We start from the raw sequence: 27,808 nt of genomic DNA, 5'->3' as shown, positions 1-27,808 counted from the left end.
TGTGTGTGTGTGTGTGTGTGTGTGTGTGTGTGTGTGCGTGGTGCATTCAGGGTCCACCCGCAGCTCATCACTCTGTACGGGGAGGAGGTGGACGAGGCTGAGTCGACCGTCTCCTGCAACTGCCTCTGAGTCCAGCGGAGGGCGCTGCTGCGTCTGTGTGTTGGGACCAAGACACGTTGCCATAGTAACCACAATGACTCAACAGTGCCCTCTCTAGGTCATGAAATAATGTAGATGTTTCATATTAAGTAGCAAAAACACGTAAAAGTAGCGGCCGAGCTTTGCAGCTTCCTGTTTATGATGTACGTTAAAGCTACATGAATTGATAAATGTTTTGGCCGTGTGATTGATTACTGCAGCTTTAATAACCTATAAGGTAGCTTGTAAGCTTCCTTTAACTCCAAACTACCTGTGCTTTATGATATAAATGTATAACGATAAAGATGAATGTTTTATATTCAGATGAATGTTTACATTTTACTATATTTTAATCGCCAGCTCTTCTCAGATGACATGATTTGTGTTGCCTATTTTTATTACAATTTTAATTTAGTTTGATCTTGTCCAGTCTGTGGCTGAGAGCAAAGATTCATCTGTATTTAGTTTGCGATTTCAAAGTAAATACGTGAGATTTAAAAAAGTAAATTGAATCCAACACTGTGAGGAAAAGGAGAACAAACGTAGTCAAGTTTCTTTTTTACTGATGATTGTTTGGAGAAGAGCAGCTTTCAACACAAGCAGAACCAAACTGGATGAGCCCAATGTGTCCAAAGACTGTAAAAGTTTTATATTTGAATATAACAGAGCTTTACTTAATGGCTGTTTTTATTTAGAAGCTCTTTCAGCTTTTTTATTAAGCCAATGCAGATTTTTAGAGTGACGCTGTGATCTCGATGAGAAAAAAACAAGTGAAAGTTGTTAAAATAGAAAATACGTCATTTTAATGGAAACGTGTTGATAAAAGCAGTGAGACACTCCAGTGCAGAACAACTTCACATGAACAAAAACAATAACAAACTAATTTAATAAAATATTAAAAACATGTCTCTGTGTGATGTGCATTTGTACTAAATACATAAACAGAAGGGAGGGTGGTAGCTGTTTTAAATGTTTGCATTCACAAAATACAGACCGGTAAAACAGTGCTTTTGAATATTTTAAATTATATAAAACATATTTTTAAATGCTAATTTTCAAGTAGTCTTCTATCACTCAACCCTGTGTTGTTGCTGGCTCTGTTACCCAACAAGATGCATATTTTACTGCGCTTTCACACTGATAGTTTAGTCCAAATCTAGGAGCCGTTCAATATGGTGACACTGAAGATTTGACCGAGAAACTATGCCTTAACCAGGTGGTCTGAGATCAGTTCTAGTGAACAGTGCATTCAGTTTTCTGATTCTTATTTAATTTGTCATGTACAGCATCTTTGAGTAAAAAGCGCTCTATAAATTAAATGGATTGTTATTGTAGAACATTCTTGTGGACATGAAGAAGTAGATAAAAAAACATCTCACTATCTAAACAGCAAAATAAGCATGTCACATGATATTTGTTTCTAGGAGGATAGTTAAAGACAAGCGCTGATTTTGAAAATGGTTTCTCGTTTTCCGCTACACTCTTTTTAACTGTTTCCTCACAGTGGTTAACAGCTGCACAGCGGACTTCACAGGCAGACAACGGATAGAAAAGCAGTGAACAAATGTGAAATCAGACGAGTTAAGGCCCAGTATTTGTTTCCAGAAGCTTGGTGACATAGTGGGTGTTTTCCATTCTGGTAATTATGTTTCCTCCAGCCCGTTTCCTGGAAATGGATCGAGCTCTGCCATTACCGAGGATGTTCCAATCCCTTAAATGCATCTCGGAGGAGACGAGGGGCGAGAGAGCAACCACAGGTGTGTCCTATGTGGACATATTTTAAAGGACAGCAATGCGCCTTTAACATGAATCAGTTTATTGATTGGTCTGGGCTGTTGTGTAAACAGCATTATAATAATATTCATATAATTGCATGATTTGTACTGTAGATTTGTGGTCTTTTACAAACTATAGATTTAGAGCTATAGATTTAATTCAGGACATTTATAGCTGTTTTTATTGCTTCCTCACATCCACTCTGCTCTTTCAGTAATGAACAAAGTTTTCACCATTTGTGTGTTGTTTGTGTGCCGTAGGGGCTGCCACAGCAGATTATCTGTTTCAATCTCGCAGGCCCACTGGCCCCGCCCCACCCAACCCGGCATGGAGATCTGCTGATCACATGTTTGATTTGGCTCAGGGTTTTTACACGGTGAGGGAAGGGAGGAGTGACGTTATCAAAATGGAAACCACCCAGTGACTACTCACAGAGCTAGCTGGTGGATATTTGTAGCTGGTGAGAAAACCACTAACAAACTAGCCAACTGGAAACATGCTAACACTTATACTCTGACAGAGGAGGTGAAATAAAAGTGGATGGTGCAACACAGCTAATAAACTACAATAGTTTCCTTCATTTTCGACTCCAGCTCTCCGTTCCCCGAAGGTCGGCAATGTTAAGACTGCTTGCTACTGGACATGCTTTGAATGTCTAACCTCACCAAGTTCGACACCCCCGTAAGTAAATCCACTGATTGTGCGTGTCCATTAAAATTCTGCCGTGAAACTCAACGGTACATGCTGATGTGAGTGGGCCTTTAGAGGGACAAAACTCAAAGAAACAGAGTGAAAACAGGCTAAAGGACATTCGGCATCCATTCAAACACCCATGCTGATTGCTGTCAGCATCAGTCTGCATCAGCCCACAGAAGAAAGCAATTTTATTACTTCACTCACTGTACCGGCACATCCCAGCAGCCATTGCTTGACTGTTCGGTCTGGACAGCATCCGGTGTGTGTTACAGGCATCAAATGGTGCAACACAGGCAGCAAGTCACCTTTGTGTGTGTGTGTGTGTGTGTGTGTGTGTGTCACCAGTGCATAAAGTGTTGGTCAGCAGGTAAACAAAAAGATAGAAAGATAATGTACACAGACAGCGAGTTAGGAACCAATGAAAGACCAGGTTTCCATCCCCTGAGATCGAAGGTCATCAGAAAGTTACTTTCTTTGGTTTGTTTTCTCTTGAATGAAGGTCATCAACAGGTGGCGCCACATCCCAGGAAGCCCAGACGCCTTCAAATTGGTCCAGATTTGATTGTTTCGGGTCCACTTCCCTTTTTATTAATCCTCCATCCATCTATCGCTGCAGTCTTTTTCAAGTCTTTGAACTTGTCTGTATTTGTGAAGGCACATCAGGCAAAATAGTTTAAAAGGCACAGATTCAGGTGTGTTCAGTTCAAGAGGCGTTCCCTTTTTAGCATCTGTCACACTCAAAGACAAGTCTGTGCTGAAACCGGCTGGGCTGACTTGTTACGAGTGTTGCTTCAAATCATCTGACACAGTCTGGACTGATGTCATTGGCCGATGACGTTCAACAGCAGTAGCAATGCTTTCTACTGTTTTGGACAAATTGGGTTGCCATATTGTCAAACACAGCAATCCATCCATCAGCACATATGTCTCATTAAAACTGTTGCACAGTCACAATGTGAACGCCATCCTATGGTCAGAGGTCTGAGGTCGTGGCCAGAGGTGGGGTTAGGAAGTGCTCTCTCTTTTATCGTGTTTAGGAACATAGTCCCAGCTGTCTCTCCTGAATTCCTCTTCCTTATTCTTCTGGAAGTTCCTCTTAAAGAAACCAGCCTGAGAGACAAACAGAGAGACAGAGACAGTAGATTATATTGTGATGTACTGCGCTTTAGCATTATATCATGATACACTGACCATTATGTTGAAATATACCTGTGGTTTATCTGTACACCACAGGTATTAAATTGAGATATACTGCAGTTGTGAGCACAGTACAGAAGAAGTGAGACAGGTTTAATGGCAGTGTGACACATGATATTGTTGACAAGCAAATCTAATTTGCTCAGATTTAAAGCACCTTTACATGAAAGTCCACCTGATATTGATCAATATTGTCGGTTGATTTTATTTGTTAACTAACAAGAAATGGCCGAACAGAAATTCCACAGATTTAAGGTGCAGCAATTTAGAAAAAGTGTCTCCATTGTGGGTCCAACAGAAAGCACTTACAAGTTTACTTTTCAACCATTAAATATCATTAAATAAAATATATTTATTTAGTATAGGTGCTTCTGTTAAAAACTAATATTTACCTTCCACAGACACCAGATGAGAGCTGCCAGGATCATCAGACCCAGAACTAAACTGACAACGATGATGAAGACCTTCACTATTGCTGAGGGTTTCTGGGTAAAAAGAGCTTCCACCACCACCTGGAAATGTACATACAACATATGATTATTAGTAACATCTAGAATACAATTACAGTCCCATAAGGCTTTGCTGGTACACTTGTTTGAGCTGTAGCTGTTGCTCAATTACTATTGTCTAAACTATATATATAATTCCAGATGCGGTCTAGTGTGACGCGCTCTACAGTGCTGTTAGCTCTTGGTTTTGACTGGTGTCCAGGTGTTTTACCTGTGCTTCAGGTTTGTGGATGAGGATGGTGTGAGGACCTTCTCTGGGATTTGACATCATTGCCGTGCTCTCCATCCTCATGACACCAAGACGACCCTGAGAAAGAGACGCAGACAGACATCAGTTTTCATGTTTCTTTAAAAGTGAGAGAGGACAAGCGCATACATACACAACCACTGTAGTTACATGTAAAAGTGGAAGAAAAAAGACTGTGTGTGTGTGTGTGTGTGTGTGTGCGTGTGTGTGTGTGTGTGTGTGTTACCGGAGATTGCAGTAGAACAGCAGGGTTCAGTTTGATCTCCAGTTGAATAATGACCTCTTTCCCCACCTCCAGGTTACCGAATTGGCACACCAACCGCTCACACAGGTCATCACCACGGCCACAAAACTGTACACACACACAGAAAAAGATTGAAGTTCATCCACAGTAGGTCAGTGTGTGGTCAGCGTGTTCACTCCAGCTCAAGCATCTCAATTGTTTGGTCACAAATCATTAGCCAGGCATGTGATACACGAAAAAAAGAGAAGAAGATTTTAAAAATAACTCTGGTACATAAAGAAGCATTATTATAAGGAACATTTAATAATGCAGTGATTACAATGATTCTTAAGAAAGACAAGGATCCCACTGACCCAGGAAGTTTTAGACCTGTTAGCCTGATTGATGTGCACTGTAAAATACTGACAAAGGTGCCTGCTCTCAGAGTGAAGAGGGAATTGCCACGTGTAATTCATACAGATCAGGTCGGCTTTATCAAAGGTAGATCATCTTCAGATAATGTGCAATGCTATTCCTCCATATGGTGTAACTCTTCAGTTTGTATAGGGAGGCACCTTTTCATATGGGACAACTGCCTTGAGAATGAAGTGGATCTTTATATCAAAGAGAGATCTAACCAGGTTTGGAAAAAATGTCCTGTTGTATATTAAGAGTGTAGATGCATGACAATGGCTGTCGTACAACAATAGAACTATGATTAACTGTAACGGGGGTGGCTGTGGCTCAGAGGCAGAGCGGGTCGTTCCTTAATCGGAAGGTTGTGGATTCGATCCCCGGCTCCTGGTGCCACATGTCGAAGCAAGATACTGAACCCCAAATTGCTGGTGTGTGAGTGTGTATGAATATTAGTTTCTGTTCGATGGACTTTGCCATCACTGAGTGAATTTGTGTGAAAGGGTGAATGTGGCACGTAGCGTAAAAGCGCTTTGAGTGGTCGGAAGACTAGAAAGGCGTTTTACCATTTAATTAGCAGATTATAAGGGTGTTTTTTATGAGTGGCTGTTTTATTTGTTTTTGTTTGTTTTGTTTTTTATTTCATTTTTGTTTTATGTTCATTTGTTTTTCTGTTTTTCACACTTAGTTGCGTAACTTATGTGAACCAAGTTTACAGTTCACAGTGTGTTCACACTTCTAGCCAAAAGTGCCGATTGCTACAGCGTGCAGCTGCGCGTACCACAACTTCCTATCCAGCATATAGCATCACATGAGCAGCTTTTATTTAACAGGTGCCTTCTGCATCTCTTGCTGTATAAAACATCCTGTGTTATGTTCCAGTGAATACAGTTCCCAGCTGTGACTGACACAACTTTGAAAATAATATCTTTGGTTCCTTTTTTTGCATATTTTGTTAAAAGTAGAGATGAAGAATTATTTTTTATTGATCACCAGCAAGCTAGTTGATACACTAAAACTTCACTACTAAAGCATGAAACTCCTTGATATAGACTGAACATTATTAGTGTTTCTATTTCATGTGAAATTGCTGAATTGATGGTAAACTGCTAAATAGCGAACTAAAATTCTCAGTTTTACTACCTGATACTGAATTGAGCATTGAGGATTTTGATTTGAATTGTTGCCTACAGTCTTGAATCTAATTTTAGAAGATAAATTTAGTGATAAAACAAATTTGAGTTGTTGCTAAATTGTGTGTGTGTGTGTGTGTGTGTGTGTGTGTGTGTGTGTGTGTGTGTGTGTGTACCATTCTGCGGGTGGAGGTGGAAGAGAAGAAGAAGATGAGCTGTTTGATGAAGGAAGCTTGGGGAACATCACAGTCCTCAATGACTGAAACACTTGTATCACTGATCGAACACACCCCGTGAGATGACTGCAGAGAGAGAGAATTCATATATTAATATTATATACACACTATTCTACCACTGATGTTTGTAATTTACTCTGACAATGATGACTACTACTAGTATGACTACTGCTGCTATAATTACCCAGCCAGCAACCCAGTGTGAGTGTGAGTGTGAGTGTGAGAGTTTAAGTGTCTCAAAGAAACCGTCAAAACCCAAAACCTGGGCTGGGTTCAATGATGACCAAAATGTTTATAACACTGTCTAAAACTCCTGAATTCTGAAAGTTGACATTACCTTTCTGTACAGATTCTTCTTGTCTAATGGAGTTTGACAGTTCCTGATTTATTGATTTATTTTTCCCAATTTTAAACTATTGTATTGAGAAAAAAATCCTGTCCAGCTGTCTTTGGCTTTAGTTCATTGAAAAAAATGTTTTTAAGCAGGTACTGAACTTGTTCTTTAAAGTTAGTTTGGGGTTTAGTAACTTTTAATGGTACAGTTCCTCTACTCCAAACAAGAATCTGACTGTTTTTAAGTGCCTGATGAGACCCCCAGCTTCTCTATAATACAAAGTCAAAACATTTTGTTCTACAACAGCTTCAGGTCTCAGTAGATTATTTAACTGCTTCAGGTGTTTCAGCCTGTCACACTGTTTTTGCTGATTGCTTGTGCTAGCTCAGCTCTACCTCTGGCTCCAGTAGGCTAACTGACAACGACAGCAGCAAGCAATTGAAATATATCTTCAGAACCTTGTGAGGAACCACACACTACAAATAGTTTTATACTGACTGTGTTACTTCTACTTCTGTTAGTAATGCTTTAACTGCTGTTGCTAGCACTGGACGTACCTGCCAGTCGACCACCTGCAGCAGTCTGTGTCGGTAAGGTGTGAGGATCTTCGGTAGTGCAATGTCAACCACAGTATCTAATGACCTGCTGGGACCAGAGTTTAACACCTGCAGACAGACAAACGTTAACAAGATTAGAATAGACTTTTTCTACTTTTCCCTCCTGGATTCACCACTTTGTAGCCTCTATGCACAGGGCCAACCATGGAGCCTAAGTCTTTGATAGATGCTGGGTTTCTGTTCAGGCTGCCACCAGAAGCAAAGACGAAGAGTTTAGGATGACTGCATTAGCAATTTTAGTTGGCCTCAGAGGTTTTGGCAAAACATCAGACAGCTCTGAAAGTGGAAGCAGAGCTTTGTCAGGCCATTTTAAGCAGCGAAGGAGAACTGCTGAGCTTTCACTCGGTGTACGGTGTCGCCATGGGAGGATGTGTTTAGACAGAATGTGAGGCCAGTTTTTGCGTTTCTCACAAGCATTGTGCTCCCATTAGTTGAAGCTAGCTTGGAACATGCTACCGTTAGTCAGTCACATTAGCTTTTATCCTTTTTTTTTCTCTGTCCTTTACTCGCCCCAGTATCCTTTTAGTTCTTGAAGGTGGAAAAAAACCTTACTAACTAAGCTTGCTAAGCTAGTTAGCAAGCAAAACTGTAGTTTCACATGGTTAATTCAAAAGATGTATTGTGCCACAGACTGCTGTTACAGAACTGCAGACCCTTTGTCTTGTGTGGAGTTTATACTCTGACAGAAAGGACGTAAATGCAAGTAGAGAGTCACACATAGTGAATAAACCGTAATAGATTCCTCCATTCTTGTCTCTCTGGCTCTTAGTTCCCTTTATGGTCAGCACTGTTAACACAGTTTGCTACATATAAATATTTTGACATGCCGCAGGTGTAAAGAATGAAATGAATAATGAAATGAATGAAGGCTGAATTCTATGTAGCTGCTTCAGTTTCAGGGTCGTGGTATTGTGCATGTTGGCTCACTGTCACAGCTTACTGGAGTGCTTGATTAGAACAGAGCCAATGTTAATATTATTAGTAATACTTGTGATTTTTCTACTATGACAAGTCCAAAGTTCAAGTTGAATTTGCCTTGGAGAAGGTTGTGCAGATTTACTTTGTCCCTCATGATTGTATATCCACTGGAATTATTGGATTTCACCACCAACTTTAGTAGTTTTAAATGCTGCTGTGAACCATACTGACATTTACCTTGTATGTGTAGTTGAATCTTTCAGGGTAGCAGTCAACTGGAGTTGAGTCTTCATCTCCAAACACAAATGAGGTGGGAGTCACAAAACTGCAAGACAGACAGACATCAGTGGCTGCTGGAGATTATTTACATGAATAGGGTTACAGGCACTGAGAGCTTCTGCTTACACACTAACAATGTTGTTGTCTTGCTTGGTGCACTAGGCTTGACTCCAACTTTAGAAGACTGTTACATTTACTAATCAATTCAGAAAAGCAAAACACACTCCAATAGCTCAAAGTGGCTACTAGTTTTATGATAAATGTCATGATTTTTTGCTTTTATGTTCAGTACTTTGTGTTGCATCTTATGCACGAGTTGTGCTATGTAAATTAGGTTATTATTCTTAAATTAATCTCTCTTTTCTCATCAAGCAGAAAGATCCAAACAAAAACAAAACAAAACTTGTACTGTACTGTAAAAGTGTATTTAGATTTAAACATTTGAATTCAGCATTGATGCTGAAAGGGGCATTCCTTCACATTTTTCCTTTCAAAATTGTCTTGACTTGTTTGTCATATTCTGCTTCTCTGTTTAATGTTTCTGTGATCGTTAAATCAATGCTAATATGCATCCCTGCATATAGAAGTTGATGACAGCCTACAGTTTGGCCTGGTACGCCGTCTTGCTGTTGCCAGCCCCTGTTTTGTCGTACTGTCGCCACCTGTTGGACTGGACCAGTGGAGCTGGCAACGACTGAGATTGTGTAAGGGAAAGAAATGTAAATGTTTTTTTCATTCACTGGTATTATATTTAGGTGGTATCAGGGGGAAGCTAGTGTTGAATTGGTCTGTGTTGGCTGGGACAGCACCCAACCATTTTTGGATTAATCTCATACTGTTAAAATGCTTAAAACATAAAAACTAATTAATTAGCTAATTTCAAATACTTAAAAATAATGTATTCAGCTTGTTGACTCTGAATTAAGCTGGTTGGTGGGCTGCTGAATATTCGCCTGCTATTGACTGTCGACCACTGACAGACAATACAACAGGACTCAGCAGAATTTTATTTGTAGCTACAACTCAAACATCTTTTGAATCTCTTACATAACATACTTTTACCATAGAGCATATTCAGATTTTGTTATTTTATTTTAGTTGTGTTTCATTATAAAATAAAATTTTAATAAATTATTTATGTTTGTATTTTTTCTTACACTTTCTTATTTGGGTTTTGAAAAGCTCTCTATATAAAGAACATTATTAATATTATCATTATAATAACAGCAGTTTATGCTGACTCACCCGTGGATGTTGACGTTGACTCCATATCTGAGAGAAAGAGGGAGACTGATGGAGTTGTCATGGAGATACTCCTCGCTCTCGTAGTTATCACTGGAGAGAGATATAATAATTAACCTACAAGCATCTCATCTTTTCATCTCAAGTTAGTTTTTTTTGAGAAGTTTAGTTCAATAATAAGTGAGTGAGAATGAGAAAGAGAGACAGACACAGACAGACAGGTGCACAGCAACAACAGTAGCAACAACTACACTAATAGTAGTGACTGATGATGATGAACATGATTGTTTACCAAACAATTCTTTTTTAAGTCCTGATTTCTCCTTAAAATGTCCCTTAAATTAATTTTTCTGGCTTAAATTTTAAGTTACACTGCAACAATAATGTAACACTATGTATGAAAATATTTTTCACAATTGGTGCTTTAGCTTTTGATACTTATGTTTATTGAACTGTGACTGCTTCTATACTTTTACTTTAGTGGAGATGAGAGGAGGGGTGTGTCCTTACCTGCTGGTGTTGACGTGAATAGTGATGTCACCAGGTGTGCTGTTCTGGCTAACGTCCAATAGGAAGCTGATATTCAACTGCAAGAAACAGGAGGACAAATGGCTTTCACTTTTCTTATACGTCAGTTCTGATGACTGACAGCTGCTAGATGATGGATCGGGATTATATTTTTAGTCATTTTTACATTTTCCTTGCTACTCTCCTTTCCTGTAGAGTCTAATCTAGTTTATTCATTTACTTTTTCATCTTTGTTGAATTGTGTTTATATAAAATGTTACCCTTTTACATGTTGAAGGAAATTCCACCTTAAACTGCTGCTCTGTCTTTTTCTGAGAGGAACTGGGATATTTCAACAGTTTCTTTCACAACATTTACAATGTAAAAACACTGAGATGAAGGAAATACAGCAATCATTTGCTGATGAGACAAAATCTGGAGAACAAAAAGTCACAGAGCCACTAGCATGACTCTTGACCCTTAGTCTCGTTATAAAACATTCAGTAACAGCGTTTATTGACTGATTCTTACCTGGGTGTGGGCTGAGAGGAGGAGGCTGGTGACACTGCAGTCAACTGCACTGTTGACTTCCTGTGTGACGTCACAACTGACCAAGTTGTCCTCCTGTACACACAGACACACAGTTTGTTGTGATTACTGTGTTCAATGAGTTAATAGGTTGTTAAAGCTATAATCCTTATAAGTTTCCTGAAGTCAAACCCTGTTATTATATACTATTTAGGATTGGATTTTTTTCATCAAATGTCCTGGAATCTGCCATTCCTGTGCTGGAATCATACTGCCTTCATAAAGACGGTTCACAGGTAATACAGCATGCATTTCCTTAAGCTGCCCCATCAACATGATGGTAACTCACATTCTGCAGCACTTTAACATAGTGGATGTTGTTGGGGGAAACGCAGCGTCAGTCGCGGCAAGAAGGCGTCATCTCCAGAGTTCAGTAGCAAGGTTTTCAACACGATGGTCTGTCCAGAGCCAAGAGCGAAGTACTGCTGCTGACTGATGACAAAAGATAACAAGATAAACAATAATAACAACAACAGTTGAACAACATTGATGTTTCAGTGAGAACCAACATAAAAATACAGCTGCTGACTGACAATAACAAACGCTAGTGCTGGGCAGGAGAAACACTACAGAAACATTTCCCTGAAAATAAAATGCTATAAAAAAAAGTTACATTGCTTGCAGAGTATTTGTAACCATATCACAGCGCAGAACAGGCTAAGTTGCCTAAAAACACACACCTCTGTTAGAGTGACAGGAGAGCTGAGTGGTCCCCTAGGCAAACTCACATCAACATTTCACACAGAAAAGATTCAAGATTTTTGTTTTATTTTTCTATAGTTTGTAGTTTCTCTGTTTGCAGCTCCAACAATTCTTTGTCATTTTGTTGGATTAGGAATCAACTCGTAGAGAATTTGAATGGCTTTAAAGTAGAAACAATTAACTTTCATTTCTGTTGATTCTGGCAGCCACTGTGGATAAAGGTGGCAGTGTCTCCACACATTGTTTCATTCATTTCATTCCAAGGGGAATCTGACCAAATCCAACCATCTAGCAGGCATTAAGAATAACTATATAGAAACATCTGCTTGCCGATGGTCTGGTGTGCTTAAGTAGGTCATATGGAGGTATCAATATTAAATTGAGACTGTTTTCATAACCAGCTGCTGCCAGGAGATGGTTAGCTTAGACTAAAAACAAGGGGAAACTGCTAGCCAGACTCTGTTTATAGTTTTGTAGCTTAGAAAATCCCCTACCAGCACCTTTAACGCTCACTAACTGGAACATGTTATCAACAGAAATGTTGATAAAATCAACAATTTGTAGTTTTGGTAGGTATATCTTAGAACTTCAGTCAGAGCCAGGCCAGTTGCTTCCCCCTACTTCCAGTGTTTATGCCAAACACAAAAAGTGTTGAACTAGCGTATAATTAGCCTCATGTGTTCTCCTCTGTGAGGTGAAAAGCCTCCATGTTGTATATTGTTTGTAGAGAACTGAATGCTGATTTTGTACATAAAGCACAACACAAGAGGAGTCATCACTACTATCACTGTGACTTGAATGTTGTAACTGGACAAATAAAATACGACAGGTGTTAATCCTGCTGAATTAAAAGCTGCTGTTGTTTCAACCTCTGTCTGTATCAGTCTCTTTCTTGTGATTCACTTATAACTCCCTGCTGTGTGAGTGTGTGTGAGTGTGTGTGTGTGTGTGTGTGTGTGTGTGTGTGTGTGGGTGTTCTTACTGTGGCAGCACTAGTTCAGCTGACAGCTGCATGTTGGCCGAACAGTTCATCAGAGAACAGGAACGAGCAAACCACGTCTGACAGAGAGACAGAGGCAGGGAGTTTATTGATGACGTCAATAATAATCACTCATTGTGACTTCCATGACCTCTGACCTCAGCCTTAGAGATCCTGACCACTAACTCCAGCTGTAAATTCCTACATGTTAACTCTTCCTGCTCTGTCAGTGGGACATGGTGTGGACACAGGATGAGCTGACTGATGTTGGTTAATGTGCTGCAGATGATGTGGTGCAGCTGTAAACACATTTCAATGATCACGAAGTCATTGCTGGTGTGTGTGGTTGAGCTGTTCAGATCAGCTGTTTACTTCTCTTTAAAATAGATCAGTTTGGTGATGGGGAAACAGATCGGACACTGAAGTACAAATTACAAAGTGTTTCTGAATATATCTATATAAAAATAAAATCATGATCACATCGAGAACAAACTAAGAAGCATTTGTAAGCTTAGCCTTGAGATTCAGCTTCCAGGTTTGCTATAAAACAGTTTTTGAAAAGGTAATTCTGTCTAGTTATCAAAACAGACCATGATCAGTCAAACTAACTAGTAAATGTCTAGAAAATAATGCCAGTACTTTAACATTTATATTTGCCAATAATAAACTACACCTAGTCTCTGCAGCTCGCCCAAAAATCCTGTGCAGTGCAAAGCAGCAAGATCTTAATTTTTTCGTTATAATGTTATAAGCTCCTTTTGATAAGTGCTAGTGGTAGGCGCATTTACGTATCGCTCCAACCATATTTTTGTCCTTCTGTTTAGAAATGATCTGTAACAGACGCTTTAAGAGAGTTTCTATGAGTAATCAATTTAGTAGTTTAGTTACCTAGTTGTTGTTAGCTCTAATCTGTACCTAGTTGGTGTTAGCATTAGCTGGTACCTGGTAACTAGCACTGGTCGTTACCTGGTTGGTGATAGTGTTCTGGTGTCCTGCGCTCCGCTGCAGAATGGGTTTTAATGGAGGGAAGATTTTTGAAGAGCCTCTTTGGGTGTTTGCTTCTCTGTGACTGTAGGAAACCTCAAACTTGACTGCAGTAAAAATGTCCCTCACATCTTTCTGTAAGAGGAACAAACACTGTTAGCATCAATAATCCAATCAGTTATTAACAAGTTATTTCGCCCATGTTAAACTTATTCACGTGTGTGAGTGCGTTACCCTTTGGTAAGCCACGTGTGTGGTACAAGTGAGCTGGCCATGTCGTGCTTTCACACGCCCCCTTGTGATATTGGATGACCCGTTACCATGGAAATAGAAACGATGAGGGAAGGACGGTTTATGGAGGAGGTCAGAGGTCAGATTATATTGAAGATCTGAAGAGGAAAAGAGAGAAACAGTCTTAAGTATCAGTAGGTAAATAGTGCAATCGTATGTACAATATAATTTACCATTTGCTAAAACTTTTACCCAACCAGCTTTTGTCCAGTAGCTTAGCAACCGTAGGCACAGCAGGCATTTCAAGCCTTGGATTTCTCCACATGTTAAAGTCGTGTACAGCTAACTCTCCTCTGCATTACAACAACACAGTGCTTCTTCTTTTTTTTACACATCTTTCTACATGGTGCTAGTGTGGATACTGAACTTTAGTACAAATCATATAGCCACAAAGTGTATATGTAAGGCCCTTTTACAGGGTTATCGCTCAAAGTCAGTCAGCCAAACCAACCTATGGAGCTATCATTAGCTTAATTAGCTAACTACAGTTGACACAATCTGACAGAAACTGTCTCCAGCTGCCACTTCAATAGATAAATAAAAAGCTTTTGACTACCTCTGTCAGAAATAAAGGAATTTTAAACATCAGCAGGTTGAGTATAAAATCTATCTCATAAATTAGCAGACTACACCTTGAGTGTCATATACTCGACAGTTGGGTTTACAGTACCTATAGCTCCTCTGAAGTGTCTGGACCTGACACTGAAGCAGACGGTTACATTGAAGCAGACAGTTGGGGTCTTGTGTTCTCGGCACAGAGCCATCTTCGAGTCAATCTGCTCAGGCAGGACCAGAGACGCCTTCACCTGAATCACCGGACGGGTCCTACGGCACACAGGATACATTCAGAGAAATTATTAAAGCATGCTGACTGGACTGAAATACAAATTTCATTTCTGTATTGAAAACAGCAGATGGATGATTTTATTATGGACAATCATGAATTTGCTTCTAGGAAATCTTCATCAATCAACATTGTTTTCAGCAAACTTAAGGTTATAGCACTGTGGGATGTCCTGCTTTCCCTGTCATTTGATCTCCTTCATAATCGGCTAAAATAAGGAAGCTGTACACCTCTATGAAAGGAGACAGAAATACAGCTGGAACCTTTCTAGGTTGAGTGTTGAGTTTTACCTGAGAACAACCGCTGAGTCCGAGAGGAACGCACCAACCGCCAAATCTGCAGAGACAAAGAGTTAAACTGATTTAAAGCAGATGTAATGAGAACAGAAATGTACAACATGGCAATATGTCTGTTTGTTAATGGTTGTTGTGACAGTTCAGTTTACCCTGGTAGCCGTTATTATCAATGTCGATGCCAGAGTTCAGCGACTGGCCGAACATCCTGAGGTCGTGACCCAGGCTGGATCCTGTAATCCTCTGCAAACACACATACACCATGTTGGATCTCACAGAACAGTTTATACCCAAATCTATCTCCTCCCCACTGTTTTTTCTGCTGAAGAAGTTTATTCAAATTTCATCACGGGACTCAACAAAGCCAATACTGATTCAATTTAGTATGAGTATTTCTCATGATGGAAATTAAGTTAGAGGATTATAAATTGCTTGAAGAAGCACCATACTGTCCTCACTGCCTGTCATGTACAAACTTCAGTGTAAAAATAACTTTAATAACATCAAACATGGCACTTGGTTTAGTAGAAATTAAACATAGCAGTGGACACAGGCAAGAACCATGTCCCACATGAACAACGATGATGAACGATGATATTGTTATTTTAATACATGGGTCTTCTGTATCAGTGTTGGTACCTGAGATGGAGTTGGTGAGATACCATCCTTCCTGCCATTGTAAATATAGACGGCTCCTTTTAGATCCTCCTCCTGCGGGGCACCAACTGCCACATCTACACACACGCAAACACACACAAATTTATATTACTGTATTTGTGAGGACCCGTGCTGTCTCGATCCACTAATCAGCCAAATCTCTAACCTTTAACCCACAAACAGGTTTCCTTCCTTCCTCGCAGCCATCACTTTATGCTGCTTTTTCTATGAAACTTTCAGAGAGTTGAAACTTGCTGCCGATTTTTAAGCAATTGTCTGATTGTTAATTGAGTCTCTGGGAAGACAGGTCTATACTTTCTGATGGGGGTAAAAGGTGTGTTGGGGAGGGGCCTGGATGTATGACCTCAGTGTTTCTAAAATACAGGCTGGGGTCCTGCTGGAAAGTTCAGCAGGATGAAAGCATTCAAGATTAGTACATAAACATGAGTGCAGCATGGGTCTTTAATATTTAACCTGAACCCTTTGAAGATGTGAGTGGTCTGAAAGTCAAACCAAAAGAGAGAGCTACTGGAACACACACACAGCCTTTTATATAGCTGTTTCAGATTAGAAGGCAGGTTCAATTACAGAGCAGCAACAGTTTGTCATTACTGTTTAAATGAACTTAATAACACCCTCCACCCCTCTCATACACACACACACACACACACACACACACACACACACACACACACACACACACACACATAGATGGTGAGGGGTCTGTACGTGTGAGGGTGTTCAGTTAAAGTTGTTACAGTGGCTGTTATCAGGAAGTAGCAGTTACTGTTGTTGGTGGTGGGTGGGTTGTGCCCCCTTGGCAAGTAACCAAAAAGACACAAACAGTATATGTTTTTGGTTGTTTAGTGAAGTAGCAGTCATCAGAGTACTATAGTAGTATTAGGCTAATTTGTGAGGCAGCAGATCTTCAGTCAGTGGGCAACTAAAGGTACTACTACTGAGGTAATAGCAGTACAAGCTTTGAAAGTAATGTTAGTAGTAGTATCAGAAATAGTACGAGCAATAGTGGAGTTCAATATATTTGCAGTAGTAGTAGTAGTAGTAGTACTTATTGGTGGAATCTGAAGGAGTAGAAGTAGTATTGCAGTACTATAAGCAGGAGTACTTGCAGCAGCTGCAGTAATAGTGGCAGCAGTATGAGTAGGATCAAAAGGATCAGTAGTATTTGTAGTAGCAGTAGTTATTAGTAGTATCAGAAGAAGTAGTAGAAGATCGCAGTAATATTGGCATTAGTAATATAGTAATGGAAGTGGTATTACGGTATTAGCAGCAGCAAAATTAGTTGCACTGTGTATATTTTAAATGGTTCCACCAAAATGAAAGCTGATAGGTCAGGCTATGCAGGTGTGGTCATTACCAGGGTAACCGTCATCGTCCAGGTCTCCCAGGTCAGCGATAGTCTCTCCAAACCGGGCGGCGTACGCGTCACTGCCAGTCAGCCGAAACTCCGCCTCCAACAGCTTCGCCTGAGACAGATTCAGTGTGTGAGGAAACAGACAACACAAACTGTGTCCCTTCCTACTAGGTCTTTTCCACTGAAGACATGTTGACATGTCACAGTAGGAAAAGCACAGGTGTAAATAATCAAATTACAGATGGCTGAATTCCATTTAGCGGCTTCAGTTTCAGAGTTTCAGTGCATTAATATAAACAGTAGCTGGCAATAATTCTCCAGGAGGAGATTCTCAGCTCACAGATGGAAGAAATTAAAACTAATTGTGGAAAAACTAACTGTTATGTTGTGGCAAAACAACAGAGAAAACAAAACGTGTCAAATATATGGAAAAACATTTTGCTGACTATTCAACTGGCAGTAGCATTTTAAAGGTGCAGTTTGACCGACATGTGTCACTGCAAGTCTTATGATGTGTGTGTGTGTGTGTGTGTATGTATGTGCTCACCTGCCCCTGGTTGATGTACACATGGACTCTTCCCTCCTCCCTGGCGACGCCTGTTGCCATGGGCGCGCCGACCAACAGATCTGACAAACCATCAGCGTTCAGATCGACCACACACACACTGGAGCCAAAGTAAGATCCCAGCTACACAAACACACAAAAAGACACACACTCTGAGTGCTAACTATTCCAGTGTTTTGAATGGAGGATGCTATGCTAAGTGGCTTCTTACCTCTTTCCCAGACACTTCAGAGACAACCCGCAGCATGTTGTTGTCTACTGTGAAGATGAAGACCTGCACAACACAAAGACACACACACACGCTAAGATCAATCATCACAACTACAAAACCAAACAAACAATATCAACAAAAACCCTGTAACAACTCAAGTTTTATCACAAATCTGAAAGTATTCACAAAACTTTCAAGAGCAAGTGAGGATGAGATTTAACTGTCTTGGAAATTGCAAAAATGTCTACAACCCAAACACACAAACATTTAGACTTTCAGAGCAGACAGACAGACAGACAGACAGACAGACAGACAGACAGACAAGTAACCAGCTACACAGGGTCGTACCTTTCCCTTCTGGTTGTATTGCGGAGCTCCACCGACAACCTCCACAGTGTCAGGACTTATGAAGTGACCGGCTCCGACAGAGTAACCTGAACAGCAGCAGGACACAGTGCCACATATTCAGATTCATTGCAGCAATGGAACATAACTGAGTACAGAGGTACTTGCACTTACATACACTAAAATATAGCTCTTCTCCACTTAGGAAATATTGTTTTATATTACACTACACTTATTTGACAGCTGTAGTATCTAGTTTATTTTCAGTTTAGTATGTTACATTAAAAGAAATACGATGATATGAGCTTTTATACAGCTCATTGTTTAAGATTAAACCGGTGATTACATAACGTTCTGGATTCCTTTAAATCTTTTTGTTTGAGCACAAAATAATTGCCCTTTTGGTTACTGTTCAGACTGATTAATCTGCAACTCAAATTCTGCTACCACAAAACCAAACTTACAAGGAACTAGTGTTCACAACTCAGCACTTGATAGGACAATGGGCAAGAACATGTTTCAGCCTGTTGTATGCCACCTTGACTCAACTAGTCACTGTGCATGTCCAAGAAATAGTCAGACAGTCCGCAACAGATTAAACAAACAAGGTGTAATGTGTTAATTAGTAACCTTTAGAAAACCAACCCTTTAAGAAGGAATAAAAAAGGCTAAAAAAAGAAAAAAAAAATTTGGGATAAAAAGGCATCAGTTTTGAAATAAGATGGGGGCACAAGCCACCCACCCTGGGTTTAATGATTGAATGTGGTCCAAAGAGGTACGGTGAGGGTTTGACATTTAGTGGTCTATGCAAAAAACATGTGTGTGTAGGTGTGAGATAAAGCTGCAAAAACACAACCACAGCTTTCAAATGTTGTCAAAACCGTCTCTGATGTCTGTTGATTTAGGTTTATCAGTCAGTGCTTGCACACACGCGCATGCGCGCACACACACACACACACACACACACACACACACACACACACACAAACACACACCTGTATACTATATATACTGTGTATATATATATATATATGTCTTTTCCTGAAAAGAAGAGAACTGTGAAAATGTCTTCTTGTAGAGTCAGAACAAAGAAAAACTCTTCTTCTGAAGAACATCACACCTTTCTGCTTTCAGCATCCTGTTTAGCACAAATACTGAGAGGTGAAGGTTTCATGGTGACTAAGTAGAAGCACACAGTCCCTTTGCTGAAGTGCACTTACAAAATGTTTCTGTCTTAAACGTAATGTAATGGTGGTTTCTTGAATTAGGATTAAAAGAAACCTGATTCTTCGCAAGTATTTGAGTTTTTACATGCAGTTTCTGCAGGGTTCACCGAGTTAAGACCCTTTTTTATGATCTTTTCAATACCACACAGAATGCAATTTGCTACCTGTTTCCTGCCAAAGTATTAAAGTCTGATGAAAAACCAGCAAGGATGATATGACCTAGAAGAATGACCATATCCCACTTTTTTCAGTACTTCACAGCAGTATACAACAATAATTTCTAATGATATAATTAATTAAATTAACAGGACCTGGACACATAAATGACAGAAAATAAATAAATGAATGAGAGATTCATTTAAGTTAACCTATGTTTTGGCTTATATTGAGACTTATTATTATGAGATGATAAAGCTAGCAGTAGTGGTAGTGTTTGCTACAGATCTGACAGAAAACTTCACAAAAAAGGGCTGAACAGCGTCCTGCAGCACAATCCACTGTCAAAACAATCCAACATTCCCAAGTGTATTTCATCTCATGACATCAGATATAAGAACATTTTATAACCTTCTAACTAACTATCGTCTTCTAACACCTTTTTTGAGGAAACTACATGCAACAGTTTTAAACACTTTAAGACCTGTAAATACCCTATACATGTGAACATGTTCAGAAAAGAGTCAGGAAGGAACATCAGTGTGACAGCAACATTGTGAGATGAAAGGAAACATCATAGCTGCAGCTGTGTCTTACATAATTTCCCACAAAGTATGATCTTAAGCTGAAACTGAGAAAAGAAACACATGCACTGTAAGAAATATCTTTAAGCTGCAGTACTACTGATCACTAATGTTCTTCTCAATCTTGATGATATCTTCATTTAGGCATTTGGGCAGCTCAGTGTAGCTGTTTCCTTTTTTATTATTCCTCCATGCAATATTTAAAACTTGAACACTGACCAAACCACTGACCAAAAGTGCAGAATACAATCATATCTTGTGGAGTAGATCACTATTTATTGAACAACAGCACTGCTAAAAAGCAGAAAATGTTTTGGTTGCATTCTCCTCATTGCTCTCAATTATATGCACTTTTCACAAAAACATTACTGCATGGCTGACGCATGTGGGCAAATAAACAACAGTCCCAACTTAAAGTTTTATCAGTATTTGAACCTATCCTTCAAAAAATTAGTTGGGGCGGGTCCCTTGTGCTCATGCATTCATTATCAGTAGTCATTCATAAAGGTTCCAATAGCAAAATATGTTTCAAAATCTATCAGTTCTCTCTGTGACATTATTTATCTTTTCCACTCATTGCTGTTCTCCTCTCGCACACAAGGTGCCAAATATCACGTATCAAGCATTCCTGGTATACTACTTTATAACAAGCCACACCGGGCCATTGTGATAGCTGTGAAGAGGCACATCAGCAGCTTAGCAGCCAGAGTCCTCCGTCAGCACACAGGAAGCATTTAGCTACAGGACTGCTGTGGACTCAGAGATCAAAAACACAATCTCTGTAGGTACATGCATGAGTCTGAAGATAACAGACATAAAGACTAAAAATATGCTTCTGATCACATCTGTGAATTGAATGAAACAAATCTGCTTAATCACTCGGATGTGAGACGGATGACTGAAAACTGCATCCTGTGTAGATAAGGTTTTAGAGTTGATCTGTGTAACTGGAATGAACTTACAGGTTTCTTCTGTCTTGACATTTTTTTGGTACAAGATTCTAAAACTATTTAAACATTAATATTAAGTACATTTTGGGGGTAAAACTACAACCAACTAATGTTTACTACTATTGCTGAAACAATACATTTTCATTGTGCGTGGATTGATGTTCTGTATTGTCTGCAAAAGGAAATGGTTTGCATCAGTAGGAACTGTAAACTTACGGCGTCGCCTAGCATGGCACGGCTAAAGCAGACCAACCAGGGACCAGGGATAACCCAGTTGTACAATGGTAGTTTTAGCTGTATTATATTAGTAGTACTCGTACAGCAGACGGTGTATCACCTACCCAGGTAGCTTCCGTAGCTGACGACGCCAGCGTCATCATCCAGGTACACTGACATCCCTCCACTGGACGTGTTAAAAACCAGAACTGAACCCGTCCAGTAATATGTCCCTGGAGCCCCCATGATGATCAGATCCTGAGAGACAGGGAGATTTCAGGTCTCTGTGATATAATGTGTCCTACTCTATTAAACCTCTTTCATATGTACCATACATATCATACAAGTGACATATCTCTAAGCATCAAAAAATCCTTATTTCTCTAACGTTTCTTGCTTTAAAATTTGAATTTAAACAGAAGAGCATGAGGAGGGACAAGAAAAGAGCAGATGGCGTCCATGGGATCCAGAATTGAAAAACCCCCAGCACTTCTGAAGTTAAACATAAGACAGCAGTGATGGATCACATTCAGTCTGCTGGTGGAAACAGTAAAGAGAAACAGGATTTAAAATAACCTTGTTGCCTGTATGTTACTGACCTCTGTCAGGAAGTTGGAAATACCAGCCTGACATGACCCATAATCCTCACCGAACTTCCTCTGGTGGTCTGCAAAAGACGGAGACAGACAGACATGTTGGGAGGTGAAGGTAAACAAACAAAAGAGAAGATAAAACTTAAATGTTTTTTCTCTTGCAGCCAAACAGCTGCAGCTTTCACACACTCTACACACACACAAAGTGAGGCGTAGACATAATCCAAAATGACAGGAGATGGTAGAGACCAAATTCAGAGCTAACAGAGAGTGAATATTTGATTTACATTTGTACCAAACACCAAACTCTAAATGAATGATAATGTTGCTCTGTAACTTCTGTATCTGTAAATAAGCAACTCTTTGTAAGTTAAGATATCATAAAAGGTGATGAAATATTCAGGTTTCTATTTATTTTTATCCGTAGACCCATGGTAAGTTGCATAAATTATTGCTGCTTCCTCTGGTTATTCATTGCACTCCAAGAGAGTTTCTGCTACATAACAGAAAGTTGCGCCCATAATTGACGCACTTAATAGGGTTTCCTTTCAGACATAATGTGCAGTACTGAAACAACAAAAAACGGACTCAATACTTACACAATGTGTGTGTGTTTATGTGTGTGTGAGTGTGTGAGTGTGTGTGTGTGTGTGTGTGTGTGTGTGTGTGTGTGTGTGTGTGTGTGTGTATGTGTGTGTGTGTGTGTGTGTGTGTGTGTACCTCTGTAACAGGGGATGATGGGTTGGGCGTGACTCAGGTTGTTGTCGTAGCGATAACAGACTCCATTGGGCAGCTTATGGTTCTGGCTGTCTTTCTTTGAGTAGTAGACGTTCTTCCAGCGGTGAGCACACGCCTGAACACACACACACACAGCAACATGTCATATGACATGAACTCATTACTGACAATAGCACAAGTTAGCAGCAGGGTGCTGTTATTCCCATGACCCATGTCACTGTGACAGAAACTTGAGTGTGTGTGAGTGTGTGTGTAAGATTATCAGCCCTGTAAGTGTTGCTGTTGACAATCTTTAACTCACTGTGTGTAATAGAGACAATCATAGTGAGGAGATAGTTTTAGTTAGTTTTGCTCAATCACTAAATATAAAGCCTCTTTCAGACATTGAAGGCTTCCTCTATGTGCTGACAAAATGCTCTATGTTTTCAAACATAGCTCTCTGTTACATAAATCTTCTATAAAGGCTTTAGTCACACATGACAGGACTGGCATGATTGGAGCTACAGATAAGCTGCGTCACTGCTGGAGAGCAACGATGAGTTGGAATATGAGAGGAGAACGGTGTTCTCAGCTCTTTGAAAGGTTTCATCGCTGATGGATTTACAAACTTACTGCTGTTGAATGTTTCTCTTTGGCTTTTTTAAAGTTAAACTGAAATTAAATTAATTCACTTTTGCTAAGAATTCTCCTCATTTTTGTGTAAGGAAATCTTAACTATAGTGGTACTACAGCTGCTGTGCATAATATTTCATTTTTAAGAAGAGAATAAAAGCATTTTTGGACACATTTGTATAAGTCTCAATCTTCTGAGTGAACATTTTCCTTCACAGTGTCTGACATTAGTTAGAATAGCTTGCTAGCATTAGTTTCCCACTAGGCTTTTCTTTTCATTCATGTTATTTCAACAACTGCTCCTGTCAGCTCTCACACACTCTTTGTTGTGGTTATCCTGATTATTTAATTTCAATTCAATTAAAAATACTTCCAATACTGTTCCTTTACACACAAAGAAACAGTCTAAAATACAAACATATATTAATTTTTTTAGCTGTGTTGAGATTGAAAGGCTAACACAGGTAATTACTTCTTTGTACCTTAACAAAGCAGTGTCCCCTGACATTTTAGCCAATTTGTTCTTTTTTGAGGACAAATATAACAGTCTGAGCCAAAGATTCACATCACCTGAAAACTTCAATTTCTTCTTATAATTACAATTTTGACCAAATAAGCACACAAGTCAAATCAAGCACCAAAGATACATATACGGCTTCCTTAACAAAGATGAAAGATGAGTATTAGTCTGTCTCTGTATGTTAAAATTCTGATGTACATTTGGAAGTTTACTGAGAAACAGCAGATCATTGGGCATTCTTCTCGACAATCAGCCGTCGTCATAAACATGGAGGAAGACACACAATCACAGCTCATCTGTGTCACCCTGATGTGCTGTGTTACATTTCAGTGGAGGTGCATGTGTGTGTGAGAAACAGAAAGTGTGTGTTACCAGGATGTGTCCTCCGTTGTCTCCAGGTTGTCTGGACAGACTGACTCCCAGCCACTGGTGATCACTCTCTGCTTCACACGTCTTCCCACAGGCCTGCACATCTGCACCCATACACACAAATTAAACCCATTTCACACATCCTGCCTTCAAAGGTAATCCAGTGGTATTTTACTGTTAAAGGCCACAGCTGACCAGTGTAGGTAGACAGCTGAGTCCCCTTCACAAGCAAGACTTTAGTGGCCAGGATACAAAAATGCCAACATGTCGGAACAATGACTGCGTTTATTCATGTTCAGTCAACAGCACTGCGTCTAAAAAACCATGAGGTTTATGGTGTGGACGTGTTGATTTATACTGTACAATCCAAGAAGACCAGTCAGAGTAATAAATGATAATCCAGTCATAAAGTCCTTTTATCCCTTATCTCCACAACTGTGAGGTAAAAGGTAGAATTACAAACTAAGAGCTTCTGCAGCAGCAATCCAGTGTATCTGGTGTGAAGGACGCTGTGTTTCTACAACACAACATGCTGATATCAGTCAGTTTGGCACTGCACAAAAAAAGGCCATTACTTTCAATGGAGCCATGTTGGTGCACAATACCCTGATTTTCCATCACAGTTTTTAGAAATTTGACTTCAAATACACCAACTTCCTTGAAATTCAGTGTGTTTGAGGCCACAGAGGACGCCGTGGAGAAAAGCAGAAGAAAAGTAAATTTTGTGAATGTCTGAATTCCCCAAGTTATGCAACAATACTTCAATCTTACTACGACTTAAAATAAAAAAGAAGCCACAGTATACACAACTACCAAGACACCATGTACCAACACCTCTAGACCTTAATAATTAAGTAATTATATATCCTTTGTTTAATCCGTGTAAACTTGTGTTTTTTACCAGGCTTATGTGCGGGACTAGGCAGCTTTTTTAAATATTTTGACAGAGTCAGGCTAGCTATTCACCCCTCCTACTTAAAAAGAACATATATAATATCACAGGATTAGGCAATGTCTTACATAAATACTATACATTATTTTGCACAACCTATGTGACCTTGCACATTTGGTGTGAAGAACATTGTTCACTAGAAAAGAACAACACATAATAGACAGACAGGCAGAAACACACCAGAATGCATGTCGTGGCAGTGGCGTTGCTCAGAAGAGATGTCGCAGCGGTAAACAGCTCCTGGAGATCGAACCGACGGATTGGAGGATGAGTTTGCTACTGGGGCTCCAACCACCAACCTGAGAGAGAGAGAGAGAGACAGTTAGACAGGATCTGTCTTTGTGTCTGTTCAGTGTCTGAATGGCATCTGTGTGTGAAGTATCAAAGAGCTCCTCTCATTGACAAGAACTGGCTAATTAGCATGCACACACACACACACACACACACACACACTTCTACTGTGAAGATAGCAGCTAATAGAGCATCACCATGATAACTAAATTAATCTAAATGTACTGATCTCTGCAGCTCCATAAGGACAGAAGTCATTTATTTCTACCATTTAAATGTCAACGTTTACTATAAGATCAACAGAGGATCAATAGCAGAAGAACAGGGGATCAATCAATAGTAGGTCAAAATAGGTAAATCAATAGTGGATCAACAGCATGTCATCAGCATATCAATAAAATATTAATAGTTCATCAACAGAATATTAATAAAAATGTTTTTTTTTAATGTTTAGATCATAAACAGATCAATATCAGAACAGTATAGATCCATACCAGCTGTGATCTCCATGACGATGCAACAGGACTGAGTATCCAAACATGGAGGAGGCGGGGCCATGGAACTCCAGACTGTGGTCCTGATCCAGATTGTATCCGGCCGCAGGATGGACCGAGACCAGGACCTGAACCAGGACCAGGATCAGGCTGCAGCGCCCACACACGCTGCCCACCGCGGGACGCATGATGGAGGAAAACCTGCAGGACACCAGAGACACAAATCAATAACGATCAATACATACGAGATCAGACATTTAACTACGATATACCTGTTTTACAGCATAAACAGATATATTTGAATATTTAACTCCACAGATAGTTCTAGCTACTTAATGGAGTGGTTTGCCATTTTGGGAAATACACTAATATTGTTGCAGAGAGTTAGATGAGAAGACTTATACCACTAAAACCAGCAGATGGTTAGATTAGCAAAGCATAAAGACTGGGAGCAGGGGAAATGGCTAGCCTGGCTCTGTTCAAAGGTAGCAAACGTTTAAACCATTTTTGGAGCCATTTTACATCACAATTGTTCACTGAATAAGTCTAAAACAAACAAACATGTTTTTACACATGGAGAACAAGATCTGTAGGCAGCACTACAGTTCTACATTACAATGCTGTTTCGTCACACATCCGACCTCTAACCACATTAACTCCTGTATTAAGTGAGAGCTCAAATTTGTGGCGTGAATCCTCTTCCGTATTACACGTTTCAGTCCCATTCATAGTAATTACACACTCTTTCCCACTTTTACAACAACACCACCAGCCGGCAGTTCAATTTTTTTTTTTTTTTATGTAAGGGGAACTCATTCTCTACAGTTTTTCATGTTTCTGTGAAAGTAACACCTGTGGCTACCAAGCGCCTGATGGTAAGCAAAGATAAGTGGTTACAGTGGAAGACAGTACAGTGGTATCCATTTTCCCACCAACAGTTGATATTAATATCTCAAACTTTAACATGATGTCAGACTGATTCAGTTGGAGAGCACATTTTGTCCAGGGCCCCCAAACCTCTTGGTCCGGCCCTGTAGACTCAACTCTTCTTTACAACACTTTTAATTACAAAAAGTTTGATAAAGGGACGTTTACTTTAAATCCAGTATTATTACATTGTGGTTGTTGTACTGCAGTAAATGGGTTTTCACCCACGGACGGAAGCAGGGCTAACTAACTCTTTATCATCAGTTTATTAATGATTCATTTGGATCAATCAGTGAACACCTAACTCAATCTGATGAACAGTGAATCCCAAAGACATCTGAAGACAGGACATTGTCGCATTGAAGAACCGGAAAATGTTTGTTTAGTGACTGAAAACGTTTCTTCATCAGCTCAAGTCATTAATTGTCTGTCACTAATTTATTAACCGACTACCGGTCATCGTTTCGGCTCTAACGGGAGTTTACTGTACCGCTCAGACTGCAGATATCCCGGGTCAGAGAGTGGGTCCAGTCGGTACCGGGCAGCTGTGTAATCAAAGAGCCGCTCCTAAAGTCTCCGTTAAATCCCTCTTGTTCCCGGTGTGACTCGCGCGTGAAACCTCCTGTTGCTCCCCTGTCCGTTAACCGCCTCGTGCGTGGACCGGTTGCTGTGTGTCCGCTCGAGGCAGCGCACGAGGTCCCGTTATCCTGTGACAGGCAGAGAGCTGAGCTGAAACTGAGTGAAAGAAAACGGAAGAAAATAAACAGCAAAAAACTAAAGTTCATCTGACTTTCAGATAAAGTCAATGAAACAGAGCCGAGCGCGCGGAGTACCCTCCCTCCCTCTGCGCGCGCTTGTGTGTCAGTGTGTGAGTGTGTTT

At 39.9% G+C, this 27,808-nt stretch overlaps 2 protein-coding genes across 2 annotated transcripts in view; one reads left to right on the top strand and one right to left on the bottom strand.

Moving 5' to 3' along the window:
* Nucleotides 1-1,042, top strand: part of cerkl (ceramide kinase-like) — a 32,859-nt gene extending 31,817 nt beyond the window's left edge. Inside the window, exon 14 of the mRNA XM_051403153.1 lies at nucleotides 51-1,042. Within this exon, the coding sequence (XP_051259113.1) occupies nucleotides 51-129 (79 nt within the window). The 3' untranslated portion in view covers nucleotides 130-1,042. The remainder of the gene's footprint in view (nucleotides 1-50) is intronic.
* Nucleotides 916-27,808, bottom strand: itga4 (integrin alpha 4). The gene is given in 30 exon segments (XM_051403137.1): nucleotides 916-3,720; nucleotides 4,200-4,319; nucleotides 4,528-4,623; nucleotides 4,790-4,915; nucleotides 6,510-6,635; nucleotides 7,461-7,568; nucleotides 8,676-8,763; nucleotides 9,963-10,052; nucleotides 10,470-10,546; nucleotides 10,998-11,090; nucleotides 11,344-11,379; nucleotides 11,381-11,486; nucleotides 12,739-12,815; nucleotides 13,702-13,854; nucleotides 13,954-14,108; nucleotides 14,681-14,835; nucleotides 15,145-15,190; nucleotides 15,300-15,390; nucleotides 15,787-15,881; nucleotides 17,183-17,291; nucleotides 17,727-17,867; nucleotides 17,956-18,018; nucleotides 18,304-18,389; nucleotides 21,558-21,690; nucleotides 22,032-22,099; nucleotides 22,746-22,878; nucleotides 24,268-24,368; nucleotides 25,397-25,515; nucleotides 26,002-26,202; nucleotides 27,419-27,808. Coding segments are annotated over 29 exon segments (3,084 nt in total). The 5' UTR covers nucleotides 26,190-26,202; nucleotides 27,419-27,808; the 3' UTR covers nucleotides 916-3,615.

This window comes from Dicentrarchus labrax, unplaced genomic scaffold (genome assembly GCF_905237075.1).
Source record: "Dicentrarchus labrax unplaced genomic scaffold, dlabrax2021, whole genome shotgun sequence".
In the NCBI taxonomy this organism is placed as follows: Eukaryota; Metazoa; Chordata; class Actinopteri; family Moronidae; genus Dicentrarchus; species Dicentrarchus labrax.
This window is presented reverse-complemented; position numbering and strand designations above follow the sequence as displayed.